The sequence below is a fragment of the Canis lupus genome, chromosome 33, assembly GCF_048164855.1.
Source record: "Canis lupus baileyi chromosome 33, mCanLup2.hap1, whole genome shotgun sequence".
NCBI classification, from domain to species: domain Eukaryota; kingdom Metazoa; phylum Chordata; class Mammalia; order Carnivora; family Canidae; genus Canis; species Canis lupus.
Window position 1 is genome coordinate 12,520,611 of NC_132870.1, and position 25,022 is coordinate 12,545,632.

General features: G+C 39.2%; 1 protein-coding gene across 4 annotated transcripts in view; it reads right to left on the reverse strand.

The window, feature by feature from the left end:
* Positions 1 to 8,877: 8,877 nt before the first annotated feature.
* Positions 8,878 to 25,022, reverse strand: part of GPRIN3 (GPRIN family member 3) — a 70,072-nt gene continuing 53,927 nt past the window's right edge. For all 4 annotated transcript variants that reach the window (XM_072810564.1, XM_072810563.1, XM_072810562.1 and 1 more), the window contains exon 2: positions 8,878 to 20,488. In XM_072810564.1, coding sequence (XP_072666665.1) covers positions 18,047 to 20,377 — 2,331 coding nt within the window. In that variant the 5' untranslated portion in view covers positions 20,378 to 20,488 and the 3' untranslated portion in view covers positions 8,878 to 18,046. The remainder of the gene's footprint in view (positions 20,489 to 25,022) is intronic.

The following is a 25,022-nucleotide window of genomic DNA, read 5'->3' on the forward strand; positions in this document are numbered from 1 at the left end:
ATCCAAATTGAAATGAAAGAAGTAAAACTCTTGCTATTTGCAGATGACATGATACTATATTTAGAAAATCAAAAGATTCCACTAAGAAAGTGTTAAATCTAATAAATGAATTCAGTAAAGTTATAAGATGCAAAATTAATAAATAGAAATTAATTGCATTTCTATACACTAATTATAAGTTATCAGAAGAGAAATAAAGAGAAATCAAGAAAAAAATCCCATTTACAACTGCATCAAAAAGAATAAAATACCTAGGAATAAATTTAACCAAGGAGGTGAAAGACCTATACTCTGAAAACTGTAAGATATTGATGAAAGAAATGAAATGAGTCAAATAAATGGAAAGATACACCATGCTCATAGATGGGAAGAATTAATATTGTTAACATGTCCATACTACCCAATGCTTCTCTCTCCCTCTGCCCTGCCCTCTGCTTGTGGGCACTCTTAAGTCAATCAATCTTTATTTTTTTAAAAATCAATATAAAAAAATAAAAGAAAAAAATCCTAAAATTTCTATGGAACCACAAAAATCCTTAAATAGCCAAAGTAATCTAGAGAAAAAACAAAACAAAAACAAATCAGGCTTCCTGAGTTCAGACAATACTACAAAGCTATAGTAATCAAACCAGTATAGTACTTGTAGGAAAGCGGACACTTGGGTGAATGGAATAGAATAGAGAACCCAGAAATAAACCCATGTATAAATGGTTAAATAATCTATGACAAAGTAAGGTAGAATATATAATGGGGGAAAAGATAGTATATTCAATAAATTGTGGTGGGAAAACTGGACAGTTACATGTAAAATAACAAAACTGGATCACTATCTGACACCATACACAAAAATAAATTCAAAATAGATAAGGACTTGAATGTAAGATCTGAAACCATAAAAATTCTAGAAGAAAATAGGCAGTAATTCTGATAATATAGCTTTAACAATATATATTTTGGCTTAATCTCCTCAGGCAAGGGCAGCAAAAGCTAAAATAAATAAATGGGATTGTATGGAGTTTACTAAGTAAAAAATCTTCTGTACAGTAATAGAAACCATCAACAAAATGAAAAGACAATCTATTGAATGGGAGAAGATATATTTGCAAATCATATATCCAATAAGGGGTTAATATCCAAAATATATAAAGAACTTATACAATTTAAAATAAAAAATTCAAACCTCATAAAAAATTGAAAAAATTTTTTTAAAAATCCCTGAAACCCAATAAAAAAACCAAAATAATGAAAACAAAGGTTTTAATAGACATTTTCCCCAAAAACATATACAGATGGCCTAGGCACATAAATTTCACTAATCATCCTGGAAATACAAATCAAAATCACAATGAGACATCACCTCATATTGATCAGACTGACTTTTATAAAAAAAAAAAAAAATAATAGGTGTTGGCTAGAATGTTAAGGAAAGGGAACCATTGTACACCATTGCTGGCAATGTCATTGGTGCAGCCAGTATGAAGGTTCTTCCCAAAATTAAAACTAGAAATACCATATGATCCAGCAATTCCACTTATGAGTATTTATCTGAAGAAAATGAAAACAAAGGGATACTTGCACCTTTATGTTTATTGCAGCATTATTTACAATAGCCAACATGTGGAAGCAACCTAAGTGTCCAAGGTAAAAGGATAAAGAAGATGTGGTGTATTTACAAGAGAATATTACTCAGCCCTAAAAAAGAGTGAAATCTTGTCACTTGTGACAACAGGAATGGACCTACAGGGTATTATGCTAAGTGAAATAAACCAGAGAAAGGCAAATACTCTATGATTTCACTTACATGTGGAATCTAAAAAACAAAACACACCAAATTAAAAAAAAATAGAAGCAGACCCATAAACACAGAGAACAAACTAGTGGTTGCCAGAGGTTAGAAAGTGGTATGGGCAAAATGGGTAAAGGATAGTGGGAGATATAGGCTTCCAGTTACGGAATGTGTAAGTCATGGGGATGAGAAGTTCAGCATAGGGAATATAGCTATACTTGTGAACATAGCATAACATATAGACTTGTAGAATTACTATGTTGTGCACCTGAAACTAATTCTGTGTGACCTATACTTTAAAAAATTAAAGTGATAAAGACATTATATATTGAGAAATTTAAAAATTCATTAAGAAAACTATTATAAGTGTATATGTAATAAAGCAGTCCAAAAAATGAAGAAAAATGATAAAATTGATAGACAATTCCATAGTAACATTTAGAAACTTCAATAGTCCACTTTAAATAATGAATAGAAAAACTAGAGCAAAGATCAATAAGGAAACACAGGACTCCATAATAAAGTGATAATTCTCACTTCCAGATTAGTATATATAATATAGCATATTATTATAAGTTTTGAACTTGAAAATATCAATTTCTAGTAAATCACAGGCTCATAACAAAGTAAGCAATATTAATTGTCTGGGACATATAATTCTGTTTATGGGTAAACATTTCTTCTTTATATGAACCTCACATTTTTCCTCTGTGAAATGGTTTAATAACATGTTGTAGATGATGACAGATCCAATGAGTTAATTTGCAAAGTACTATCTTTGTAACAAACAGTAAAATAAGTATATTATTATTAAAATAGTGGAAAGTGATGAAGCACTGCTGAGCATTCTGCAGAACTCAACAATAAAGAATATTAGCCAGTAAAACAAATAGTTCCTCCCAAATAAGAAATAGCTTTTAGTCAATTTGTGCAATAGTACTTTAGGTGACACATAAAATAATGCCTTAATACACTGAGATCTTTTTTTCTTGTCCCCGAAAAGGGTAAGTAATTTTATAGTTTCAGTAAGTATTCTTATTTTTTTGCAGCTTTGGCATACAACTAATTGTTATTGTGAATATGAGATTTGAATAGAATATGGTTATTTTGGGGTGCCTGGGTGGCTTAGTGGGTTAAGTGACTGCCTTTGGCTCAGGTCATGATCCTGCCGTCCTGGAATGTCAGGCTCCCTGCTCAACAGGGAGCCTACTTCTTCCCCCTCTTCCCCAGCTCATGCTCACTCTCTCTTTCTCTCAAATAAATAAATAAAAATCTTTAAAAAATGGATATTTTGATACCATAATTTGTTTTTTCTTCCTTCCTCCTATTATACTATTTAGAGGAAATATTTTTGAGTAACCCTCATTTTCTTCTAGAAGTAATTGTTTCCTTTTTTTAATACTCTACCCTTGATTTGGGAAGACCTGTTACTTTATTAGTGATGCAGCAAGAAATATTCTAGTAGCAGAGTTAATAAAACTTCCTAAGGGCTAATGGAAGAATGAATTAGGTCATAATGAGAAAACCATTACATATTATTGAAGTCGCATCTGACATCCTGTCATTAGCATATCATGTACAGTAGCCATAGTGAACTAGTTAGGTAAATAGATGATGACACCAGGCTTGAGTGGGTTTCTATCATGCTGCCACAACTCGCTAGCTATATGTAATTAACCTCTCTGCATTTCAGCTTTCATTTGTAAAATAGGAAGGTAAATAATAATAATGCTAACATCATAGGGTTATTGTAAAGAGCAACAGATGATGTATATAAGAAACTTAGGGTAATGACTAGTATATAGGAAACAATATACTTTAGCTATTATTATTAGTAGTAACAGTCTAGAATACTGAGGTATAATCATTCATATACAAGTTTAATTGTAACAGGCAAATAATTCCAATTATCCCACTTTGTGAATGGGGAAATTGAGGTATATGTCTTTAAATGTTTATCCTAAAAGCCTTGAGATAAGCACTAGTACCTGAAGACATCTTGTAACAACTTATTATAGCCTCTTTTATAGCAGAATGCGTCTCCTTTACTGAAAATGACACTGTATCTTCTAGTAAAGAAATCTTATATGCATATGACCTACATTATTTACACCAAGAAATGTTTTTCAAATTAGTACTATCTGTAAAGGTAGATGAGAATAACAAACCACTAATACTAGAAGCCAAAGGGGCATAGCTGGAAGCAGCCAGCCAAAAGAGAGAAATTTATCTGAAATCTCATGTTTTATCATTTAAAAATGGTGAATGTGTCCTTTGACCTCTTTGTCAATCGGATTCTGGTAGGAAACACTTGCCATTTTCAAACTGGGTAATTGAGAAGAATTTTATAAAGAGATTGTGTATAAATAAAGGTGTTGGTGGGTTTTATAATTACAAAGTTGTAGTGCAGTATCACGGGTCTAGCGACAGGTTGGGCTCACTCATAGCACTCCTAAGCCTGAGGAGTCCAGGAAAAGGAGGAGTAACCAGAACCCAGCCTCATGGAAAGGTCTGCCTGGTAGGGGTTCTGGCTTTGCTGAACATGACACAGACAACACAAAACAGGGTATCCAGGAAAATCCAGGGGTATCCAGGAAATAAATGCGCCAAACTTACTCCTCCGGACCACTCATCTCTAGCCTGCACCTCTGACAGTCTGAAAGCGATGGGTAGCACCATGGTCGGGGGGCCTGTGGATCCTATCTGTACAAGTCAGGCTGTAAGTGCACAGAGCAAGATGGTAAGGGTGAAGGCAGAGAGACAAGACCAAATGGAAGATATCCAGCACATCTATGTACATTTATGTTTGCTTCAACATTAAAATGACTTAAGCACTTACCCATTAAAACTACCATCTGACGTTTCAGGAAAATGGATTCTTCAAGATGAAAGAGTTCGTGTGTCCTGGTTTGGGTAGCGTAGAAATAAATCTTGACTGCAAAATTGATCTTTGGCAATTTTTGAATCCCTAAGTCCTGTGTTAGTTTTCTCCTGTTGTGTAACAAATTCCCAGAACTCAGTGAATTTCAGCAGTACATATTTGTTATCTCACAATTTCTGTGTTCGGAAGTACTGGTGCGGCATTTCTGGATTCTCCAAAATCCAGACGTGGGTCTTGCCTGACAAATCAAGGTGTTGGTTAGGGGCTGCGGATCTCACCTGAGTGTGGGGCTTCTCTATCCAAGCTCACTGGTTGTTGGCAGAATTTATTTCTTTGTAGTTGTTGAGTCAAGTAGCTGTTTTTCTTCTGGTCATCAGCTGGAGAAGTCTCAGTTCCCAGAGTGTCTGCAGTTGCTTGCCATGTAGCACCCATTTGCAGTTTGCAACACAGAATGCTTGTTTTCTTACCGGCCTGTTGGAGTGTGTCTGATTTCCAGGGCCAGCTGGAGAAAACTCTCCGTTTAAAGGGCTCATGTGCTTCTGTCTGTTACATGCAGATTATCTACCTTAGGGTCAGGTGATTTGGGACCTGAATTACATTCATAATATCACCTCACAGAAGGGACTGATTGAATAACTGGGGGGAAAGTGTATGTACATCAGGGGCTGAGAATGTTGAGGACCATCCTAGGGTGTTGCCTACCACAGTGGCCTGAATAAATCAAAGTGGAATCACCTGGGACCTTCCTGCCACACTCTCCACAAGATCCAAAACGTATGAGATTTGGGGATCTGCAAACTAGCAAAAGCTGCAATGCAGATGCTTTCAGAGGCCAAAAAGGCAGCATACCTCACACGAATTTCCAGGATTTTCTGTTCACACAAAGCTTCATGTCAGGTGGCAGCATCATTATTAGCGACATTATTTCAGTTTTGGGAGAGCCCCTAGATTCAGCAGATGCAGGTCGCTCAAAATTGTAAATGTAGTCTCAATTGAAATTTAAAATGCCCAGTACCATGTAATAATCCTTATTTTGCTTATAATTTAAAGTTCTCTCTTAATCAGCCCCACAGAGCCACATGAAGAAGGGGGTTGTGATTGGGATTCCTGTTTCTTTCCACCCCTTAGGGATTCTAATTTTGCCAAATCTGGTTGAAGACCAGGGAGAGGGAGAGAGAGAGAGAAAGAACAAGAGAAACAGCGGTTTTGGGAAAGTCATAATTTCCTTAGTGTTGCACACCCTGGGAAGTGTTTACATCTAACCTGAGCTCATGAGCTGTCCTAAGATTCTTTAGAGAACCCTCTCCCTCCGGTCTCTCCTCTTCCTTTAAATGTGCATGGGGGCCGCTCACAGGTTTGTGTGCAGGTTCACGTGCACACACGCTCCTTCCTTCCCTTCCTCACTCACATACACACCTCACCAGGGATCTCCAACTTAGTGCAGGTGAAGGACTATCTTCCAGCGCTTGGACATAAAGCTCCTAATTCAGCCCCTGTGAATTTTTAAGGTTCCTCCAACAGCTTTCAGCTGTGGGTGATGGAGATTTGTTAGCACAATTGAGCATATTTTCATGTTTATGATGCTTGCTTATAGAGTTTGGCAGATCTCTCTGTTGTATTGTTCATCTTTTTGTAACTGATTTGGAGATGTTCTTCCTATCTTTCTAGATTCCAATATTTCATGGGGTATATGACTTCTTTTTAAATTTGCATAAGGAATCTTAGTTATCTAAGTTTTTTTTTTTTAAGGTTTTATTTATTTATTTGGCAGAGAGAGAGAGTGAGCACAAGGAAGATGAACTGCAGGCAGAGGGTGAGGGAGAAGCAGGCCCCCTGCCCCAGGCTTCCCACTCCATAGGGAGCCTGATATAGGGCTCCATCCCAGGACCTTGGGATCAGGACCTGAGCGGAAGGCAGAGGATTAACCAGCTGAGCCATGCAGGCACCCCTAAATTTTAAATTTTAGTGTAAATTTGCCAATTGTTTCCCTTTTCCCTCCTTTTTGGAATGGTAATATTTTTATTAACATTTAACTTTATATTTTAAAAATCATATTTGATATGCAAAGTTAAAGTGAATCAGAAATCTTTTCCTAATTCTTAAATATCTGACAATGCTATATGCTTGAATGTATTATCCTCATGCTTTAAACAAAAGGGAAATACATTTAAAGTCACAATGTAGGTATTTCATGTAATATTTAAAAACATTCTTAGTAGTTATCTAGATCTATTTTAAAAACTTAGTAAATAGAAGAAAATGGCAAAATGCCAGCCTTTTTACAATTGAGTGATAAAGTTCAAGCAAAGAAGAAAGGAGAAGGAACTCACATTTGTTTTGCCTATGTTATGTGACCCATACAATTTCGCAAAGTATGTACTGCTATCCTCAATTTACAGATGGGTGCACTGAGCCTCAAAAAAGACTAAATGATTTGGCCAAGGAATTTAGGTTTAAAGCTGAAATTTGAAACCAGGTTTCCCTGGTTCTAAGCCTGGGTATTTACCACTATATCCCTTTGAATATCCAATTTATATGTCTCAAGTATCTACTCTGAAAAAAATTTGACTGTAAAACAGTGTGCATTTATATACAATGCCTCCCAAGAGTGAAAACATATGTGGAAATGCCCAGCAGAATGTTTGGCACATAGCTATTATTCTTTGTATTGACTTCGGGCAAAAAGAACGTAGATAACAGGCAAATACTTTCCAGCCCTTTAAGAAATCTTATCTTGCTTCTAAACACCTGTAATATCTTTGACAATGACATTCTGCTTAGATTTTTTTTTTTTTTTTTTTTTTTTAATGGCAGGCCAAGGTTCCTGTTTGGTTTGATTGAGAGGTGTCAAGTGGCTCTACAAAAAAGATGTAGGGAAATAATCATCCCCGAGATGCCAGTACTCCCACCAGAAATCTTTCAGGCACTTTCAGCTTCCATCCTGACAATTTGAATTTCAACTATGTTAGTCCTCTATGATATATTTAGAAAAACTGGCTGTGGAACATTAAAATAGTTTTAAGGTCTAAAGATTTTAGAACCCTGTACATTAGCTGACTAACAGTGCAGGATGGCATTGAGGAAAATTAAACAATGTTGGTAATCATTAAGAATGTAGTAAACTGAATGTGATCCTATGTGGTTTACAAAGCAGATTCTTCCCAGGAAACAAGAGGTATCTTAAGTTCACAATCAGTCCAACGAAGCCAGATTATGCTAAGAAGGCTGCTCTTGTGTTCACTACTCAGCATTAAAGATGTGGATGGGTGAGAACATTTGGCTGGAAATGGCATCTAATGAGACAAAACACCCGGTCGGTAGGACAGAAACAACTACAGGCATAAGACAAACTCTGGGGCCCCCCGGAGGACCTTTGTGTGGTCTAACTTTCCCACAGCGCTATTTACATCTTTGGAAATGCAAGAGGTTTAATTTTGCCAAGAATGAATGTCTATGTATATGAGAGTTAGATAATGGCAGCTCTATTTTAGGCCCAAATAGTGTGTATTTATACGCACAGAGTAGTTGGAGGTTTTGAAACAATCATTGTTTAAAGTTCATAGAAAATTCACTAAAGCATTTTCTGAGAGTTGGAGTTCATAAATCCTACACCTCTTCCTCTCTACAGTTCCTTGATGAAGACAGATCCAAGGAGGCACAGAGAGATTACTTAGTTTTATAATGATTAAGCTAGATTGGAGGACATGGCTGGGCTATCTTCTTCTAGGAACTTGGACTTCAGGACCCTAACCTAATTACCCAGGAATAAGCAGACGGGCTGCACCTACACAGCACATACCTGGGTGGCTCTGGGCAAGAGGCCGCTAAGCCTAGATGTGAAATAATATCAGCTTGGATATAGGTGTTCCATGCTGCCAAAAGTGCAGATGTGCTCTGTACCCCCACCCACTCTTGTATTTCCATCAATGTCGAGCTCTCATCACTTTCACCTACAAAAGTATCTATACACACACACTCACATGTGTGCTATGTCAACAGCAGGAAAAATCAGATTCTGATGACTTGCATGTGTTTGTTGATTCTATTTTAATTAAAGAAAAAAAAAGCCTTTCATTGTTAAATACTTTCAGTTCCACCGCAGATTTTCAGCAGAAGTGTGTCACGTTGAAAATCAATTATTCTAAACATCTAAAGCTAAAAGAATATTTTCAACAGCAGTGGCAACAACAATAAAAAACCCCAAAGTCAGTAAATTTTAATCTATATAAGGTTTATTATGGAAAACGAAATGCAAAAAATCATACTTAAAATTTTTTGAGGGTAAAATAAGTCATCCATTGAATTTCCTTCCTTCCTTCATTAAAAAATAAAGTCCAAAAATGAGAGTGGAACTGTACATAATTCCAAAATCTTGATCTAATATAAATTGTAACATTCCATCTTTTTTCTAGAAAATGAAAAAATTGGTAGGTCAATTTCTGGAGGATGCGGCTTTCTTGAATAAACCATTTTATGACTTTCATATATAGACATCATGAAAAGACATTTAGATTCTAATATTGGTACATTCATAAATAGAATCATTTTGAATATTACTGTTTCTTCAGAGATTTAACATTACACTTTTGGTCTTTCTCAGCTGAGCATTTACACACATAAATAAATGATTTTCACATTGACAGCTATAGTTTTTCTGGCTGGCATTTAAATTAATAAACATCTTCCAAAGTAATTACGTGAACTTATCTTTTAAGCAACTTAAGTAAATATTGACAAACATCATAATTCCAGGTATCCTGCTCTTAGAAACAATTATGTTTTTATTAAATAAACACAGCCAGCTATAGTTATAATTGTAGTGTTCTTATGATTGGTTAACCTTTTATTTTTATCTAAGACATAAAGATGGCACATTCATTCTCTAAAACATAAATATGTATTAAATATTATTAACTTTTTACTGACAAGTGGTTATATTTGCACTTTGCCACACCAAATTCTCTATTAATGGACACTCTCGCATTTCCATTTATATCTTCAACCTGATACTTAGCCAATATACTTTGTAGTGTCAGGGAGCCAGGGTCAAATTATAGTAGATTTTAGGAACCAGATCAGCCTTTCTGATCACTAATAAAACATGAGAGAACCTCAAGCAACATCAGTTCAATGATTGGAATTGGGTTAAATTGATAAATGTTGTCCAGTGTCAACATTTGCTGGCTAATGTCTTTCATCTTGTTATCTAGTTATCCACACAGCATTACCTCGTTATCAATAATAGTAATTACATGGGCCCATTTTAAGGAGCTCCCGAATACTCATATCCCATTATCCTACCAAAATCAGTTGTTAATTTTTTTTTTTAATTTACTCTTTGACTTCTTTGGTGTTGCTAAACACTGTTTTGCCCATCTCAAGAGAATGCCTACAATCATTTTCCACTTTGATTATACACTATTTTGAAATCTAGAGATACATCTCTTAAAAAAAGTAGAGCTTTTATCAGCCCGTGCAAATAAATACACTAATAAATGTACAAGTGAAGCCTACAAAACATAATTGATTTTCCCCAGTGTTTGTCATTACCAGATATAAAATTAGGTGCTTAAACAACAGCATGAAACCTTTGAAGCTGCTCAGGTACCAGTCTATGCCTGAGTAAGACACTAACTAGATTTTCATAGTGAGGCTGGGCTTTCCTAAGCACCAAATCTGCTACCAAGGAGAATAACATCATTTAATGGGGAGCATTTGATTCAATATCAATGTATGTGAAACAGAACAGTCATGGAAAGATGCAGTTTTCAGTTAGTTGTTTTAATTTGTGACTTATTTAAATATTAACATGAATAAAATGCATTTGTGAGTGTGTATATATATACGTGAGTAAGCTATTTACAGTTATGCCATGTATACATTTTTATGTGTAGAAAATGAAAATACTCATTGATTAGCCCTTTTGAGGCTTTTGAACACCTGTTTCTTCTTCCTGCTTTCCTACAACTCTGAGGATTTAGATAATTCATACAAGGTATGTACACAATCACACCCATAGTATGTACATCCTAGTCACACACTTAACATGGAGAGGATGTGTGAGGAATGTAAATCATCCTGGTGGTCAAAGAACTGACCTTACCTGTGACTAATGGCATGGTTAATTAACCTGGCATATTTAGTAAGATGCCAATGTACTGCCAATGTATCCAGCCTTTGTGATAATTAGTTATCTACTCTCATAGATGACTAAAAAAAACAAAAACAAAAACAAAAAAAACCCAGCCCTTTCTGACTTTCAAAAATTAAAAGGACAAATTGTGTTACTGAATACATATGCACACTTCTGTTAGCTTTATTCATTTTGTACATGTGCCTACCTGATGACGGAACTTGGTTTTGAAATGGGACACAGCATGTTATTTTTTTTCTACACATAAAAATAGAAAACCAACCACTCACAGACTGTACACACTTACAAAATGTATTGACATACCACAACCAGCTACAGTATTATGCACAACATATTGTTCACACATTAGTACAGCAGAGATAAATACATCTAGAAATTTAGTAATTATTATTTTATATTTCTTTCTTGAGCTTCAGGCCCTGTTAACCTTTCTCAGCCTCAGGAAAAGCTATCTCCAGATGTCCTTAAACAAAAATTAGTCTCTCCTCTAGGGATTGAGGAGCGTGACTCTAATCCTGCAATCTTCTGATTTACTGACATTGTTTTAAGATGTGATGGAAAACATGAAAAAAAATTTACTCAAAGGTGTGGCCTAAAATAAATGCTAAAAAATCTCAAATCATTAAGAGAGTCTGATAAACATGGGTTAGCCCCTTCTACCTATTTAACAGATTGCTCTATACATAGTCTTCACATATTAAAGCAATGATATGAATCAGAAAAAGTTGTTTATCTGCTTAAAAGTTTTGTTAAAGAATAGACAATTTAATTTTCTAAACAAAGAGTAATGCTAGCCGCAATGTCAAAAAGCAAGCTATAATTTTTGCCCTGCAAATAAATGGGTGACATCTCCACATCATAAGACATTAGGAAAGAAGCTAGCATTTCTCTCCCAATTATTACTCCTAAACACAAATCACTAGGGTATTTCTCATCATAATTATCACCATGCTGGTTGATTATCAGTATCTTTTTTGAAGTGTAAAGTATGTGACTTATTCCTACCGTTTTGCAGCCGATTCTGAACTTGAACTGAAAAAGGACTCGATGAAGGATCAGTGTTTAGAAACACCCATCTGGAATATAATTTTCTGTAAGGCATTATTTGAGGCCCCTTTTGAAATGAGTACTCATGTTTTAGTTATTTTATATTTGGAACTCATTTTTCATAGCTAAGGCTGGTAATCCTCTAGGCAGAGTTAACTGAATTGCTTTTCCACATGCAAGTGTCCGGGAAGAGTAATTACTGTAACCCCTCCATTTCAACAAAGTTTCTGGTTGTAGCCATCTTGAATTCTAAGCTAGCAAGACTTTTTGACTCCTTTTTTTTTTGTCTTGGCTATAATTAAGACAGAGATGTCAACCATATCCCTAACAACACTCACCAATGCTATACCTCTTTATAGAACGCCTAAACAAGTTTTTCTATCTAGAAAAATTTGCCTTTGCTTATTTTATCCTGTGGGTTACAGTCTTCATGGAGCAAACCATATTATATAATGGTGTACCCATATAGATGCACTTGCTGGTATAACTGCCTCTTTTGGGCACATTATTGCTTGGCTTTAATTTCATTTTCAACAGTCTTTATTCTCATGATGAGTATCTGAGATATCTGGGTCTTAAAAAAAAAAAAACAAAAAACCAAACTTGTGAATAACATCTTGTTGCACCATTCTGGCCTCCACGGTCATTTCACCAAGGCCCACGGTTATTTAAATGTTCTTTATAATTATCATCACCTTGATTTAACTAATAGTCAACAGTAATTTTTCAGGATTTTTTCTCGTTTCTATCTACATATATATATACAGATGTATTGGATCTACTTTGAGAGAGGTTATTTGGTTGTGGCAAGTGAGTAGTTTAGCTGGTGAGTGTTCACAGTTAAAAGTAGCTGTAATGACCTCTGACAGATGTCACTGATTACTTGTGAGACAGAATTTTTCCACCTCAATCCATCTTCATTATTGTCCTTGGTCATTGCAAATCAAGTTTATCTGATTTCTGTAGCCAAGGAGATTTTTTTTCCCCTAAGAGTAGGATAAAGTTCATGGAAATGTTTCAGTATTTACAAGACTATTTTTCCCCTTTTGCAAAAATGTCTAAAATTTTGTAGACCTCCTTAAGCCCATGTGTCTGCACAGATGACACTTATAATTACTCAGCCAGTTGCAGAATTTCATGAAGAAGGATATTGTTACAAGAATGGACAGGAGATTTAGCATATCACCTGTTACTTGCCAGGTGGCAGCAGCTGACCCACATTTGGAGAGATTCAACCAAAAGGGCCACACACGGCATCAAAGAACATCGCTAACAGAAAACAAAATGCTCAGATATCAATATAAAATAGCAAACACTGAAGCAGACATGGATAAGCCTTCTGATTCACTGTGTAGACAAAACAGGGGCGGGGACAAGATGGTTAGCTCATTTATCCAAGATACTGCTGAGTTCACCACGTTATTATCACAAAGGGAAATTCACAGGCCTCATTTCTCAAATACCATTTAGGACAAAGCAGGAGAGAGTAAACAGCGTCATCTCCATGGCAGCATTGTAGACAACGAGTAAATCAGACAGGTAGAGGCCTACACAAGGCTACAAGGGCCCAGTTTTCAGTAAAAACACATATACATATATGCAAACCTTACCCTAAGGTATTGTTTTTCTTTATAATGATTCTTAAAAGTAGACAGGGGATGTAGTGAATTATATGGTACTAGAAATGAACAAATTTTTTTAACACTTGCACAATATGTAGGAAGAATAGAAGATATTTTCTCACATTTTGGCAGCAAAACAGTAACAGCAGATACAGCAAAGGCCAAACAATTTACATTAACAGCATACTCATATATATCCTCTGTAAACAAATTTTAAAGTCACATTATATTATATTCTTCATGTGGTATATATAAGTACTCCCAGAATGATAGGAACTCCCAGAAATGAGAGGAATAATATTAGAATAAGCTAGGAACAATAAAACCACAATACTCTGGGATGCAACCAAAAGTCATTTTCTTCTTCTGTTTTCTACTTTAAAATGGCAAGCTCCTATTGAGGATTTGGTTCTAAAATTCAACCTCTAGGGTATATGTTATACATGCTTATTTACTTCAGTCTATTTAAAATTTGATATGTAAGCTATAGCATGAAGAATACTGGTATCCAAAATAACAATTATCAGACAATTCTAAAGATTAAGGAATCATCAAAAATCAAACTATATTCAATATAGCTGAACTTGTCAAGGTAGGAAAACATACCAATATATTTTATAAATACTTCATTTTGGATGCAAACAAAAAGGTTTCTTTGATCTAATGCCTTTGACTTATGCCTTTGGTCCAAAACACAAATGTAAATAAGAATTTTACTGTATGTAAAGCAGTTGGTCTGTGGCATCAAAGCCAAAAATCTAGAAAGAGATAATTAGGAAAGCACTGAAGATAAACATATGACAGCTGAAGCAATGACATTTTTCTTGTGGTCATTAAAATAGAAAAATCAATATTTAAATTCTAGTATTCACTTAGTAAGCTGTATAGCATCTGAACATTTTAAATGTCTCATTATCTTCCGACACTGTGTTCTAATTCATCTCTCTCACACTACTGGGTTAAGAAACATTTTATGTGTATTTACTCAATAAAATATTTCCTCCATATATTTCAATGACTAAACAGCATTTAAAAGGAACAAAACATCTAAAAGAAATTAAGGACAAAACCAACTTTCAACCTGGTATCTGTCATGCAGGGAAGCTAAGGAATTGCCAAACAAGTTCAAAGAGTCTGCCGCCCACTTTTATGTGTTGAATGAACCTCAGGAGTCATGAATCATGTATTGAATGTCAATGCTGTGTCACAGATTGAAGGGAAGGAGGGACGCCTGAGTGGCTCAGTGGTTGAGCATCTCTGCCTTTGGCTCAGGTCATGATCCCGGGGTCCTGGGATTGAGTCCCACATCGGGCTCCCCACAGGGAGCCTGCTTCTCCCTCTGCCTATGTCTCTGCCTCTCTGTCTCCCATGAGTAAATAAATAAAATCTTAAAAAAAAAAATGGCGGGGGAGGAAGGAAAATTTCAAATCAAGGTTTTATGGTGGGAGTACTTAGGGTATCATAAAGCAAATGCATGGCTGGTCTTTAATGGGCTCTTTCTTTATCTGTTTGAAGATCTATTTCATACCTGTTCTGAAAAGCTGTCCCTTCTTTAAGATTCAATAAACAACCAAACAAGAAAGGTTTTGTACTATTTTCTGACAATTTCTGGAGTGTGGTAGGAGTAAAGATGAAGTACAAAACAATTAAAGATTAAGAAGGAAAGGCCAGTTCCAGTACCAAAGAAAATGAGTTAAAGTTCCTTCATCAAACATGAAGTCTTACATTGAAGGGCACAACCACAGCACTAAATTTAGTTTTAAGTAATTCAATGTAATTTTCTTAATTTGTTTATTTAATGTGCAACAAATGACGGCAACTCTCTTAGGCCTCTGCTTCATTTTTAACTTGAACTACTTATAATTTATGAATTTTATAACTTACAAATTTATAGCTACAAATTTGTAATTTAACTTTAGCTCTTTATCATTCACGTGGTTACTCCAGACTCATGAAGATAAATATTATTACCAGATGCTAAATTATTCTTTCTTCCCCTCTTTTAATGTAGTAACAGCCTATTCCAGTAACTTCACAGCAGAGGATTACCTGGGGCCCACCCATCTGGAGCGGATACTGTTGCCAGCTGCTACTGTGTACACAGGGTGTTCTCTGTGTATACACAGCGTGTGTGCCAATGTGTGAGGGAGTCAGGCAGTGAGGCAAGGGTAGGAGTGAGATTACATCCTGGCAAAGACATCTCCAACAAAAGCTACATGAACACTCCTACGAATGGGTATTCAAGGCCAAAAGAGAATTTCAGACAAAATTTCTAACCATTAATAGTAATTTGATTGCTAATTTCATGGCAATTTCTACTTCAGGTAGTATTCTTTTTTTTTAATTTTTTTTTTTTTTATTTATTTGTGATAGTCACAGAGAGAGAGAGAATGAGGCAGAGACACAGGCAGAGGGAGAAGCAGGCTCCATGCACCGGGAGCCCGACGTGGGATTCGATCCCGGGTCTCCAGGATCGTGCCCTGGGCCAAAGGCAGGCGCCAAACCGCTGCGCCACCCAGGGATCCCTTCAGGTAGTATTCTTAATAGAGGCCAATTGGTAAGAAACAGAAAAACGCACCTCATTACAAAATTCATTACAAATTCCAAGTATAACAACTGCAATTTTACCATTCTCAGGCTCTGAGAGTACTATGACTGGAGTCTATTTATGAGGTCTTCATATATAGTCCAATTGCTTTGAAAGAAACCAGTGGCTATATACTAATTTAGGCTGTGCCTTGTTTAGCATCTGGTATTAAAGTTTAGGTATGATTTCCCCCTATATGTTCAGAATCTGCAAAAGAGAATTCAAAAAAAAAAAAAAAAAAGCCAAAACGGAAATTGTCAACTTAATGCACAAATGACATTTATGAGTCTCCAGAGAGAGAGAGAGAGAGAGAGAGAGAGAGAGAATAATAGCCAGACACCCTTTTCTGGCTCATCAAGGAGAACAATCTCAGAGAAGGCAAACAGCGAGCACCCCACCCACCATGTTTAACAATCTGATTTTCTAAATGCAAAGTGGAAACAGTGATCTCCCTACAATGAATCTAGCGAGGGGACGCTTTTCTAGTGTCCTATCTCATTTCCATCTTCCAGACTCCCCCCAAATCTCAAACCAATGCTCATCATCCCAGCTCAGTGCCCTGCAATACACTCACGGGTACGAAGGACACACTCCTTTTCCGGAGACAGGTGAGTGCTGAGCTCAAACAGGTGTCTATGTTCTCAAAAACTATAGCCCACCCGAAGCTCAAACCATGTTTTAGTAAAGGCCTCTTTTATTGGGTTTGAAGTATGAGATATGATGGTATTTCTCTTAAAGTCAGTAAGTCTGCACAGGCTACCTTTTTACTACAGATTAGAAACTTAAGCAATTAGATGATATTAGTGTACATACAAAAACTGAGGAAGCTTCTGCTCTATTTGGTGCTGACTACATTTTCTATCGGAAGCTACTGGACAAGCAAGTCAAAAGAAAAATATAAACTATCTCATTTACAGGAATCAAAATTAAATATATTGCTTTTGTTACTTCTTTTTCTTCAACACAGCAAAGAGGGTGTTTGGTAGACTGGCTATTTATAATTCCTTACCAAAATCTTAACACTCTCAGTTGAATGTTTTTGGAGAACACCTGTACAACACAAACTTTAGTATTATTAATAATTCGATGACTCCTTCTAAGAATTCAGTTGCACTGTAGGGAGATCACTGTTTCCACTTCTGCACTTTCTCCAGAGTAAAGAAATACGAATTTAGTCAGAAGCATAGTGTTGTTCCTCCCTTCTAGTGCAGGGAAATCCGTCTACATAAATTCATGTTTTATGTGGGCATTATTCATATTCAATAGCTTGGTTAACTTTCCTAACAGAACTTTCTTAATATTTGATAACGGTGTAACAAGGTTTACAGAAACAATGGCCTGCTGATGTTTACAAATATTAATTCATGTTTGGTATTTTATGCATTTAAATGCTTTTACTTAATGTCACCTGCCCTAAGAGTGAGTCAAATCTGTTTTCACATTTTAACTATAGTTCTTATCATCTGTTTAAATTTTGTGTGGTCATAGCATTCTCATTGCAATACGACTAGAACGACCTAACAGTGTTTTCGCTAGTAGTGGTTTTGCTATTTTTAATATTAAGCGGGGATTTGATTGGCAATACCACAGGGTGATAAATTGAGGCAGTCATACGGAACGACCTACGTGGAACAATAATGCTAGTTCCAGAAGCAACATAATAATAATAATAATAATAATAATAATAATAATAAACCCAGTGAATATGATCTCCTCTTAATTACGGTCGTTAACCTTCATTGAAGCTTCCTCCTTTTCTCCCGTTCTTTCTGTCGACTTGAACTATTTCTATTTACGGAGCCCCCAATCGAAGGACCCAACAGTCCTTAAGCGCAACTTCCGGTCGTTAATACTCGCTTCCTCTTCCTGGTCTCTCGGGAAAAGAAAGCGAAAGAGAAACCCAGGTAAGCCTGGGCCCCCGAGACCCCCGGGAGTGCCGCGGCCGCAGACAAGGCCGGACGCGCTCGCCTCAGTCCAGCACGGAGGAGGGGGCCGGGCGGACGCAGCAGTTGGGGCGGCGGAAGGTCTGCAGCACCGACTGCAACACGCTGTGCTGCCTGCCTTTGAGCTTCTTATTTGAAGAAGTATCTGAGGAAATGGATCTCCGGGCCTGGCTGCTTTGCGCCTTGATTAATTTCTCGTGTTCCCTGATCTGTCTCTGCAGGTGGTTCTGGATGGCGATTCCCAGGGACTCCGGGTCCAGGGAGGCCCCGTACACTTCCCAGGTCATGCCCTGCTCATCCCACACCACGTCCCTGACGCGCTTGGACTGCTTCAGCTGCAGCTTGGAGTCGGGGCCGAGCTGCTTCTTCTTCTCTCCCGGGGTGAGCCCCACCTGCGCGGCGGCCGCCGTCACGTTGAGCTTTTGCTCCCTGAGGAACTCGCTGACGCGGCTGGCGCGGCGCGGGCTGGCTTTGGCCAAGCGAGAAGGGGTCCTCTTGCCGGAACCCGGACTGGAGTCGCCCACGGCGGCGTCACACGGCAGGCTCAGGCTGGCGGCCGCCTTGGGCGCTCGGCTTTCTTCCGACGCCGCCTCCTGGCTGCGCCTCACGGGGGACGGCGTAGCACCGGCGGCGGGCGCGGGGCCTCCACCTTCCCGAGACTTCGGGGTGAGCAGCAGCGTCTCGGCGTCCGCCCGGGCCCCGCCGTCCAGGCTCTCGGTGCCCCGACGCGCCGGCCGCTTTCCTGCCTGAGGAGAGGCGCGCTGCCCGTCCCCCGCGGCGCCCCAGCTCTCGGCCCTGGCAGGGCCGCCGGACGCCCGGAGCTGGCAGTGTGCGTCTGTTCTGTGGCCATCCGCGCTGTTCACCGCCAGCTCGGCCGGCTCGGATTCAGAGCCCCCCAGTCGGTGGCCTGTCGCCGTGTGACTTCCTGCGCTGACAGAAATCTGGTCGCTGGCGCTGGCTTTTGGGGAGCCAGACTTCACACTCGAGAGCTGTGTGGAGGTGGGCGCCTCCCTGCTTGGGGTCATTCCTGCTGACCTCCCCGCTTCCTTACACGTACTCTGAGCATCGCCCGCTGCCGCCGCGGTCGGTGACACGGTAAGGACCTCCCCCGGTAGCCTCACCGAGTTACCTTCTCCTTGGAAAGCCGTGGAAACGGCAGTAGGCGCCTGGCCGTGCGCCTCCGGTGTGATGCCTGGACACTGACCTGGCTCCTGGGGGCCCAGGAGGTCGTCAGACACCTCCACGGTGCGGCTCCCACTGCCACCCCCATGGCAGACGACACGAAGCTGCTCCTGTGGTTCCAAACGCTCAGGAACGGGCATTTCCTTTAAGAATGCTGTGAGGATGCTGGGGCTGGTGGACACGGACCTGCTCTCGACACTTGCCACCGCCTGCACCTCGGCGTCTTGCTGAGCCCTGCTGGGAACTTCCCTGACCTCACCTGCAGCTTGGTTGGTCATTGTACTCGCTTCTTTGAACCGTAACACCTGGTGCTGCGCTGGCAGCGGCACCTTTCCCAGGTCCGGAGGAAACGTGGAGCCTTGACTAGTGAGGTGGGATAGTTGAGTTGTCACGGGAGTCACACTCTGGCTGTCCGAGGTGGTGGCAGGGGGCTGTTTGTTCCCAGAGCATCCATCTTCTCTTGCTGGAGGTTCACAGGACCTTGTCCGGGGGTCACACATAGCTCCTGGCCTTTCCCCTTCAGGTCCGCCTACGGGAGAGGAGGTGTGAATGAACGCCCTGGCTGCCATATTTGCAGTTTGTACCGTTTCCTGGATTGTTTCTGGAGAAGGAGAATCACAGGGCACTTGAGCTTCGCTGTTGCCCCGGGTGCTGCCCGCCGGACAGCTTGACGTTTCAGCTTGCTCTCCTTCTGAGGAAGTTCTCAGTGTTTTCAGCAGTGTATCTTCAGGTCCTGATGAGGGGCTGGCCTTGAGCTGGGCACCTGGGATGGCCTGGTAGGCATGCTGACTGGCTGGCATGGTCAATGCTTCGTCTAGATCCTTTCCTGCTGTAGAACACGGGGCTGGCGCTGTGGGCTCGCAGCTTCCTGGCAGCTGGGTATGGCCAGGAGAGTTGCACGCGGAAGACACTTTTTCCACCTCATTGAAGATACCAGGAGAAGACATGTCCGGCTGGGTGGTCTCATGCTCACAGGCCTGCATCAGGGCCTCAGCAGCTGCCCTGGGGCTGAGGACTGGCTCTTCCGGAGGCCCAGAGAGGCCATTGGTGTTCTTACACAGGAGGGCTGGTGGAGCCCGAGGTGAGGCAGGCTGCACTTCTAGATCCTCCTCTTTTCCAGAAGCTGTGATCAAGGAAGTTTTAGCCGATCTCAAAGGGTCAGGTACAGTCCCCATGGAATTTTTCTTCAGAAAAATCTCAGAGCTCTCTGGTGCAGTGCTCCCTCAGGGAAGCAGTCTTAGCTCAGTGTGAAGACTCAGGGATGATGACCTTTCTGAAGGGTCAATCTGCGAATAAAGGAGACGGTATCATTAATACACTACAGCATTTAAGGACTGAAAATACACCAAACTGTCATTTGTAGATCTTATGAGCAGGGCGCCTGGGTGGCTCAGTTAATTAAGCATCTGCCTTCAGCTCAGGTCGTGACCCCACGATCCCGAGATCCAGCCCCACATTGGGCTCCCTGCTCAGTGAGGAGCCTGCTTCTCTCTCTCCTGGGGCCCTTCCCCCTTGGGCTCTCTTTTGCTCTCTGTCTCTCAAATAAATAAATGGATAAATAAATAAAATCTTAAAAAAAAAACCTTATAAGCACATTAAACCTTTTTCTCCTACATCTGTTGCTATAAAAATAGATCTTGGGAAGAAAGATTTTGAAGAAAATAGTTTAATTATACAAGTATTATTTTGGTATAGTAGCCTCTGCTTGCATCCCACTGCTGTCTAGTAAATACGTTTTAAATGTATTTTACCTGAGCAGATGATAAGTACCCAAAAGTCATTTGTGTAGTCTGATTTACCAGATATCAGAAAATCCTATAAAGCTACTATAATCAAATCAGTAAGTTGAAATAGGCCTAAACAAATATGTGAAATAGAATATCTAAAAATAGATCCAGATATAAATGAAGGTTTAATATATGACAAGGGAGGCATTTCAATTTAGGGGCAAAATGATGGATTACTTAATATATGGGGCTGGCAAACTGTTAATACATCTGGAAGAAAATTAGATCTTTATCTTACACCAACTCCAAAAATAAATCCTAGATGGATTTAGATGGATTAAAGGTTAAAATATAAAATAAATAAATAAATAAAAATCCTGTAAGAAAACCTAGGAAACATAAATATAATCCAGGGGCAGAAAGAATAGGCTTCTTTTGGCAAGGGAGAAAATACAGAAACTATAAGAAAAACTAAATATAAGTGATCAAATAAAACCCAAAAGTTTTGTATAGCCAAAGATACTATAAAAATACAACAGATTTGAAAAACAAATGTTTAAAACTGTAGGGAACAGGTAAAAGTATCTATACTATAGCAGATCTTTTTTTTTTTTTTTAAGATTTTATTTATTTATCTATCAGAGAGAGAGAGAGGCAGAGACACAGGCAGAGGGAGAAGCAGGCTCCATGTAGGGAGCCTGATGTGGGACTCGATCCTGGATCTCCAGGATCAGGCTCTGGGTTGAAGGCAGCGCTAAACTGCTGAGCCACCCGGGCTGCCCCTATGGCAGAAGATCTTAAAAGTTTATAGGAGTTGAGGCACCTGGGTGGCTCAGTTAGTTAAGCATCTGTGTCTTGATTTTAACTCAGGTCATGATCTCCAGGTCATGAGACTGAACCCCATGTGGGCTCACACCTAGTGTGGAGCCTGCTTAAGATTCTCTCAGTCTCCCTCTGTCCCTTCCCCCGCCCCTGCTTGTTGCATGGGCTCTCTCTCTCTCTCTTTCTCTCCCAAAAAAATAAATTTATAGGGAGACAAAGTTCATTGGAAAAATGGACACAGAACACAAAAATGCAACTTATAGGAAACCCAACAAGCTCGTGGAAAGAAGATCAAATTCATTTTTAGTCAAAGAAGTGCAAGTAAAGTAACTGAGATTGTACGTCAATAGCACTTGCAAAATCTTAAAAAAGAAAAAAAAAGCATTATGACCTGGGGAGACCTACTGAAAGGCAGTTTTTTCATTAATTGTAGGTGCAAACTGTGTACTCTTACAGTTTTCTTTAGGAAGCAGTTTAGTGTTTTTGTTTGTTTGTTTGTTTTTTAGATTTTATTTATTTATTCATGAGAGACACAGAGAGAGAGAGAGAGAGAGAGAGAGCACACGGCAGAGACACAGGCAGAGGGAGAAGCATGCTCCATGCAGGGAGCCCGACGTGGGCCTCAATCCCAGGTCTCTGGGATCACACCCTGGGCTGTAGGCAGCGCTAAACTGCTGAGCCACCCAGGCTGCCCAGCAGTTTAGTTTTTAAAAGGAAAAACACACATGTCCTTGACCCGGCGACCCCAACTCTATCAACAGAAATAAAATACCAGCATATCTAGATAGAGATACCAGTATGCTTATTGAGGTACTATTTGTAGGAGCAAAAAAACGAAGCCAACTGATCTCCATGAATAGGAGGAATACGGGAACAGATAACAAAATATATCTGTACTGTGGAGTGTTATGCAACCATTAAAAGAACCAGCTAATTGGGCTGTAAGTGTTCACTTGGGAGGGATTTCCCCAAGGTATGGCTGAGAGAGAAAAGCAAGGTAAGGAAAAGAATATATACATTTTCATTTTTTGTAAAACAATGACCTCAAACACTACACTAAAACACACACTGACCTAAATCACGCCCTGTGGGTGTGTGTGCAGACATGGTTGTATGTGATTACATAAATTCTAAAGATATTTATTTATTTATCTTTTTTTTTCTAAAGATACTTAGAATGAGACATGTTACGTCTTAATGGAGGGAGTGTGATGAGTTGAAGACAGAAAATGAGACATGGAGAGACTGAAAGGTGGGAAAAGACTAGATTCTGAAAAGTATATCTGAATTTTAATGTATATTCAGCTTATTTTCTCCTCCAAACCAGCTCTTACAAGTAACTTCATCACTCATATTGATGGGTTGAATATTTTCCCATCCTTGGTCTGTCTTGACTACTCTCTGCTCACTCAAATCCTTTCCATGTCTTCCTTATTGGAGATTTCTGTTGCAGTGGCTGGGCCCCAACCCCCTCTTACCTTCTCTCCTCTTCTCACCTGCCTTTATTGTGCCTTTCCTCCCACTCTCTGCTATCCTCCTTAGAAAGCCTACCTGTTCTTCAAGGCTCCACTTAAATCTCATTTTCTTTCTGAAGGCCTCTGATGCTTTCAAGTCATAAAGTCTCCTTTTAAAATCATACAGCTATAGTTATCTGGGTCCTTCTTATGCACTGTTTTTGTACCGTTGTACTTGTATAAATGTTGTATTTCTCCAAAGGTACTTCAAGTTCCAGGAGGGAAGAAGACAAGCTTATTGATTCTTTTCTGTTCACTCCACAGGAGACAGTGCCAAGTCTTGTGCATAAAAAGGTGTTAATTGATCCCATTTCCCTCCAAAATGGCCATTATTAAAGCCCTGCCAAACTTCAAAATAATAGGAAATTTCAACCCATGATGTATTAATCAAAACGTAATTTAAAAAAAGAGTGCTATTTTTGAAAGAAAATGGTTGTATCTTATTTATGAAACTTTATCTGTAATTCCATGTTAGACAATTAAAAACAAGTCCAGTGGACATCTGCTACAAAAGCTGGAAGGTTTCATAAAGCCAGAAGGACAGAACATCGCCTATGTTATATAGCGGGAGCAAAGAAACCTGGTTTGCCAAAGATAACTGAAATATAAACAGCTCAAGGTTCAGCAACTGAAGTTCGAAGACTCAGAAAAACATGATGGATTTCAGAAAAACTCTCAGAATTCACTACATTAACTTCCATTTTTTACAGATAGCTAGCTGCTGATACTAGCTTAACTGTGAAAGGGTGTTTTGTTTATTTATTAATAGAGGTATAAAACTATTCATCAACTTAAGAATCAAAAAGAAATACCAGATTGCTCGGCTAATACCTGTAATTCGAAATCTCTTGATTCATGGGGAGATAAGACATCAACACTTCTCTCAAACATGTCTGCTAAAGTAATTGTCACAGCATCTTCATGCACCCAGAAAAAAACCATCTCCCCTTTCCAACCAAAAGCAGAAATCTATAGTCTCTAATAGGTTAGACAAATAGGACATTTTAAAAGTGTAATTACTTGGTGGCTTAGAGTGAGGAGTACATATCTTTTAAACCAAGCTGAGTCCATTAAGGTAAGATTTAATAACCTCTAAAAATGAAATTACAAACAGGTAGCCTGCGGCTGAATGAATCTCTGCTGCAGGTGTGTATGTGTGTGTGTGAGAGAGCGAGAGAACGCAAATGCACATGGTACAAGGGCAGGAGGCAGGGTGTATATACTGCATGGTTTCCCCTTTTCTTCCCTTTCTTCCCACCTCCGGTCTCTTTTCCCCTCTCTCCTTCCCTTCCCTCCCCCCCCCCCCCCCCCCATTGAAGAGATCTTTCATAAAAGACATAAAAGATTTCTTGAGGCACCTGGGTGGCTCAGTGGTTGAGTGTCTGCTTTTGGCTCAGGTTATGATCCTGGGGTCCTGGGATGGAGTCCCACATCGGGCTCCTTGCAGGGAATCTGCTTCTCCCTCTGCCTATGTCTCTGCCTCTCTCTCTCTGTGTCTCTCATGAATAAATAAAATCTTTTTTAAAAAAGTCAGATTTCTCTTTTCGCTAGTCTTTAAAAACTCAGAAGGTATGCATTTCTAGACAGCAACCACTAGGTGGTGACAATGAGGACTGGTCACCTTGAGGAGCATGGACCTTCCAGGTGGTGTATTCCCCACAGGCCTTGCTTTCCTAGTTGATAGTACTTACCCTGGACTTGTGAGGGCAGCTAAATTTGAGAACTTTGTTCTAAGAACACTGACAGAGTCGACTTCC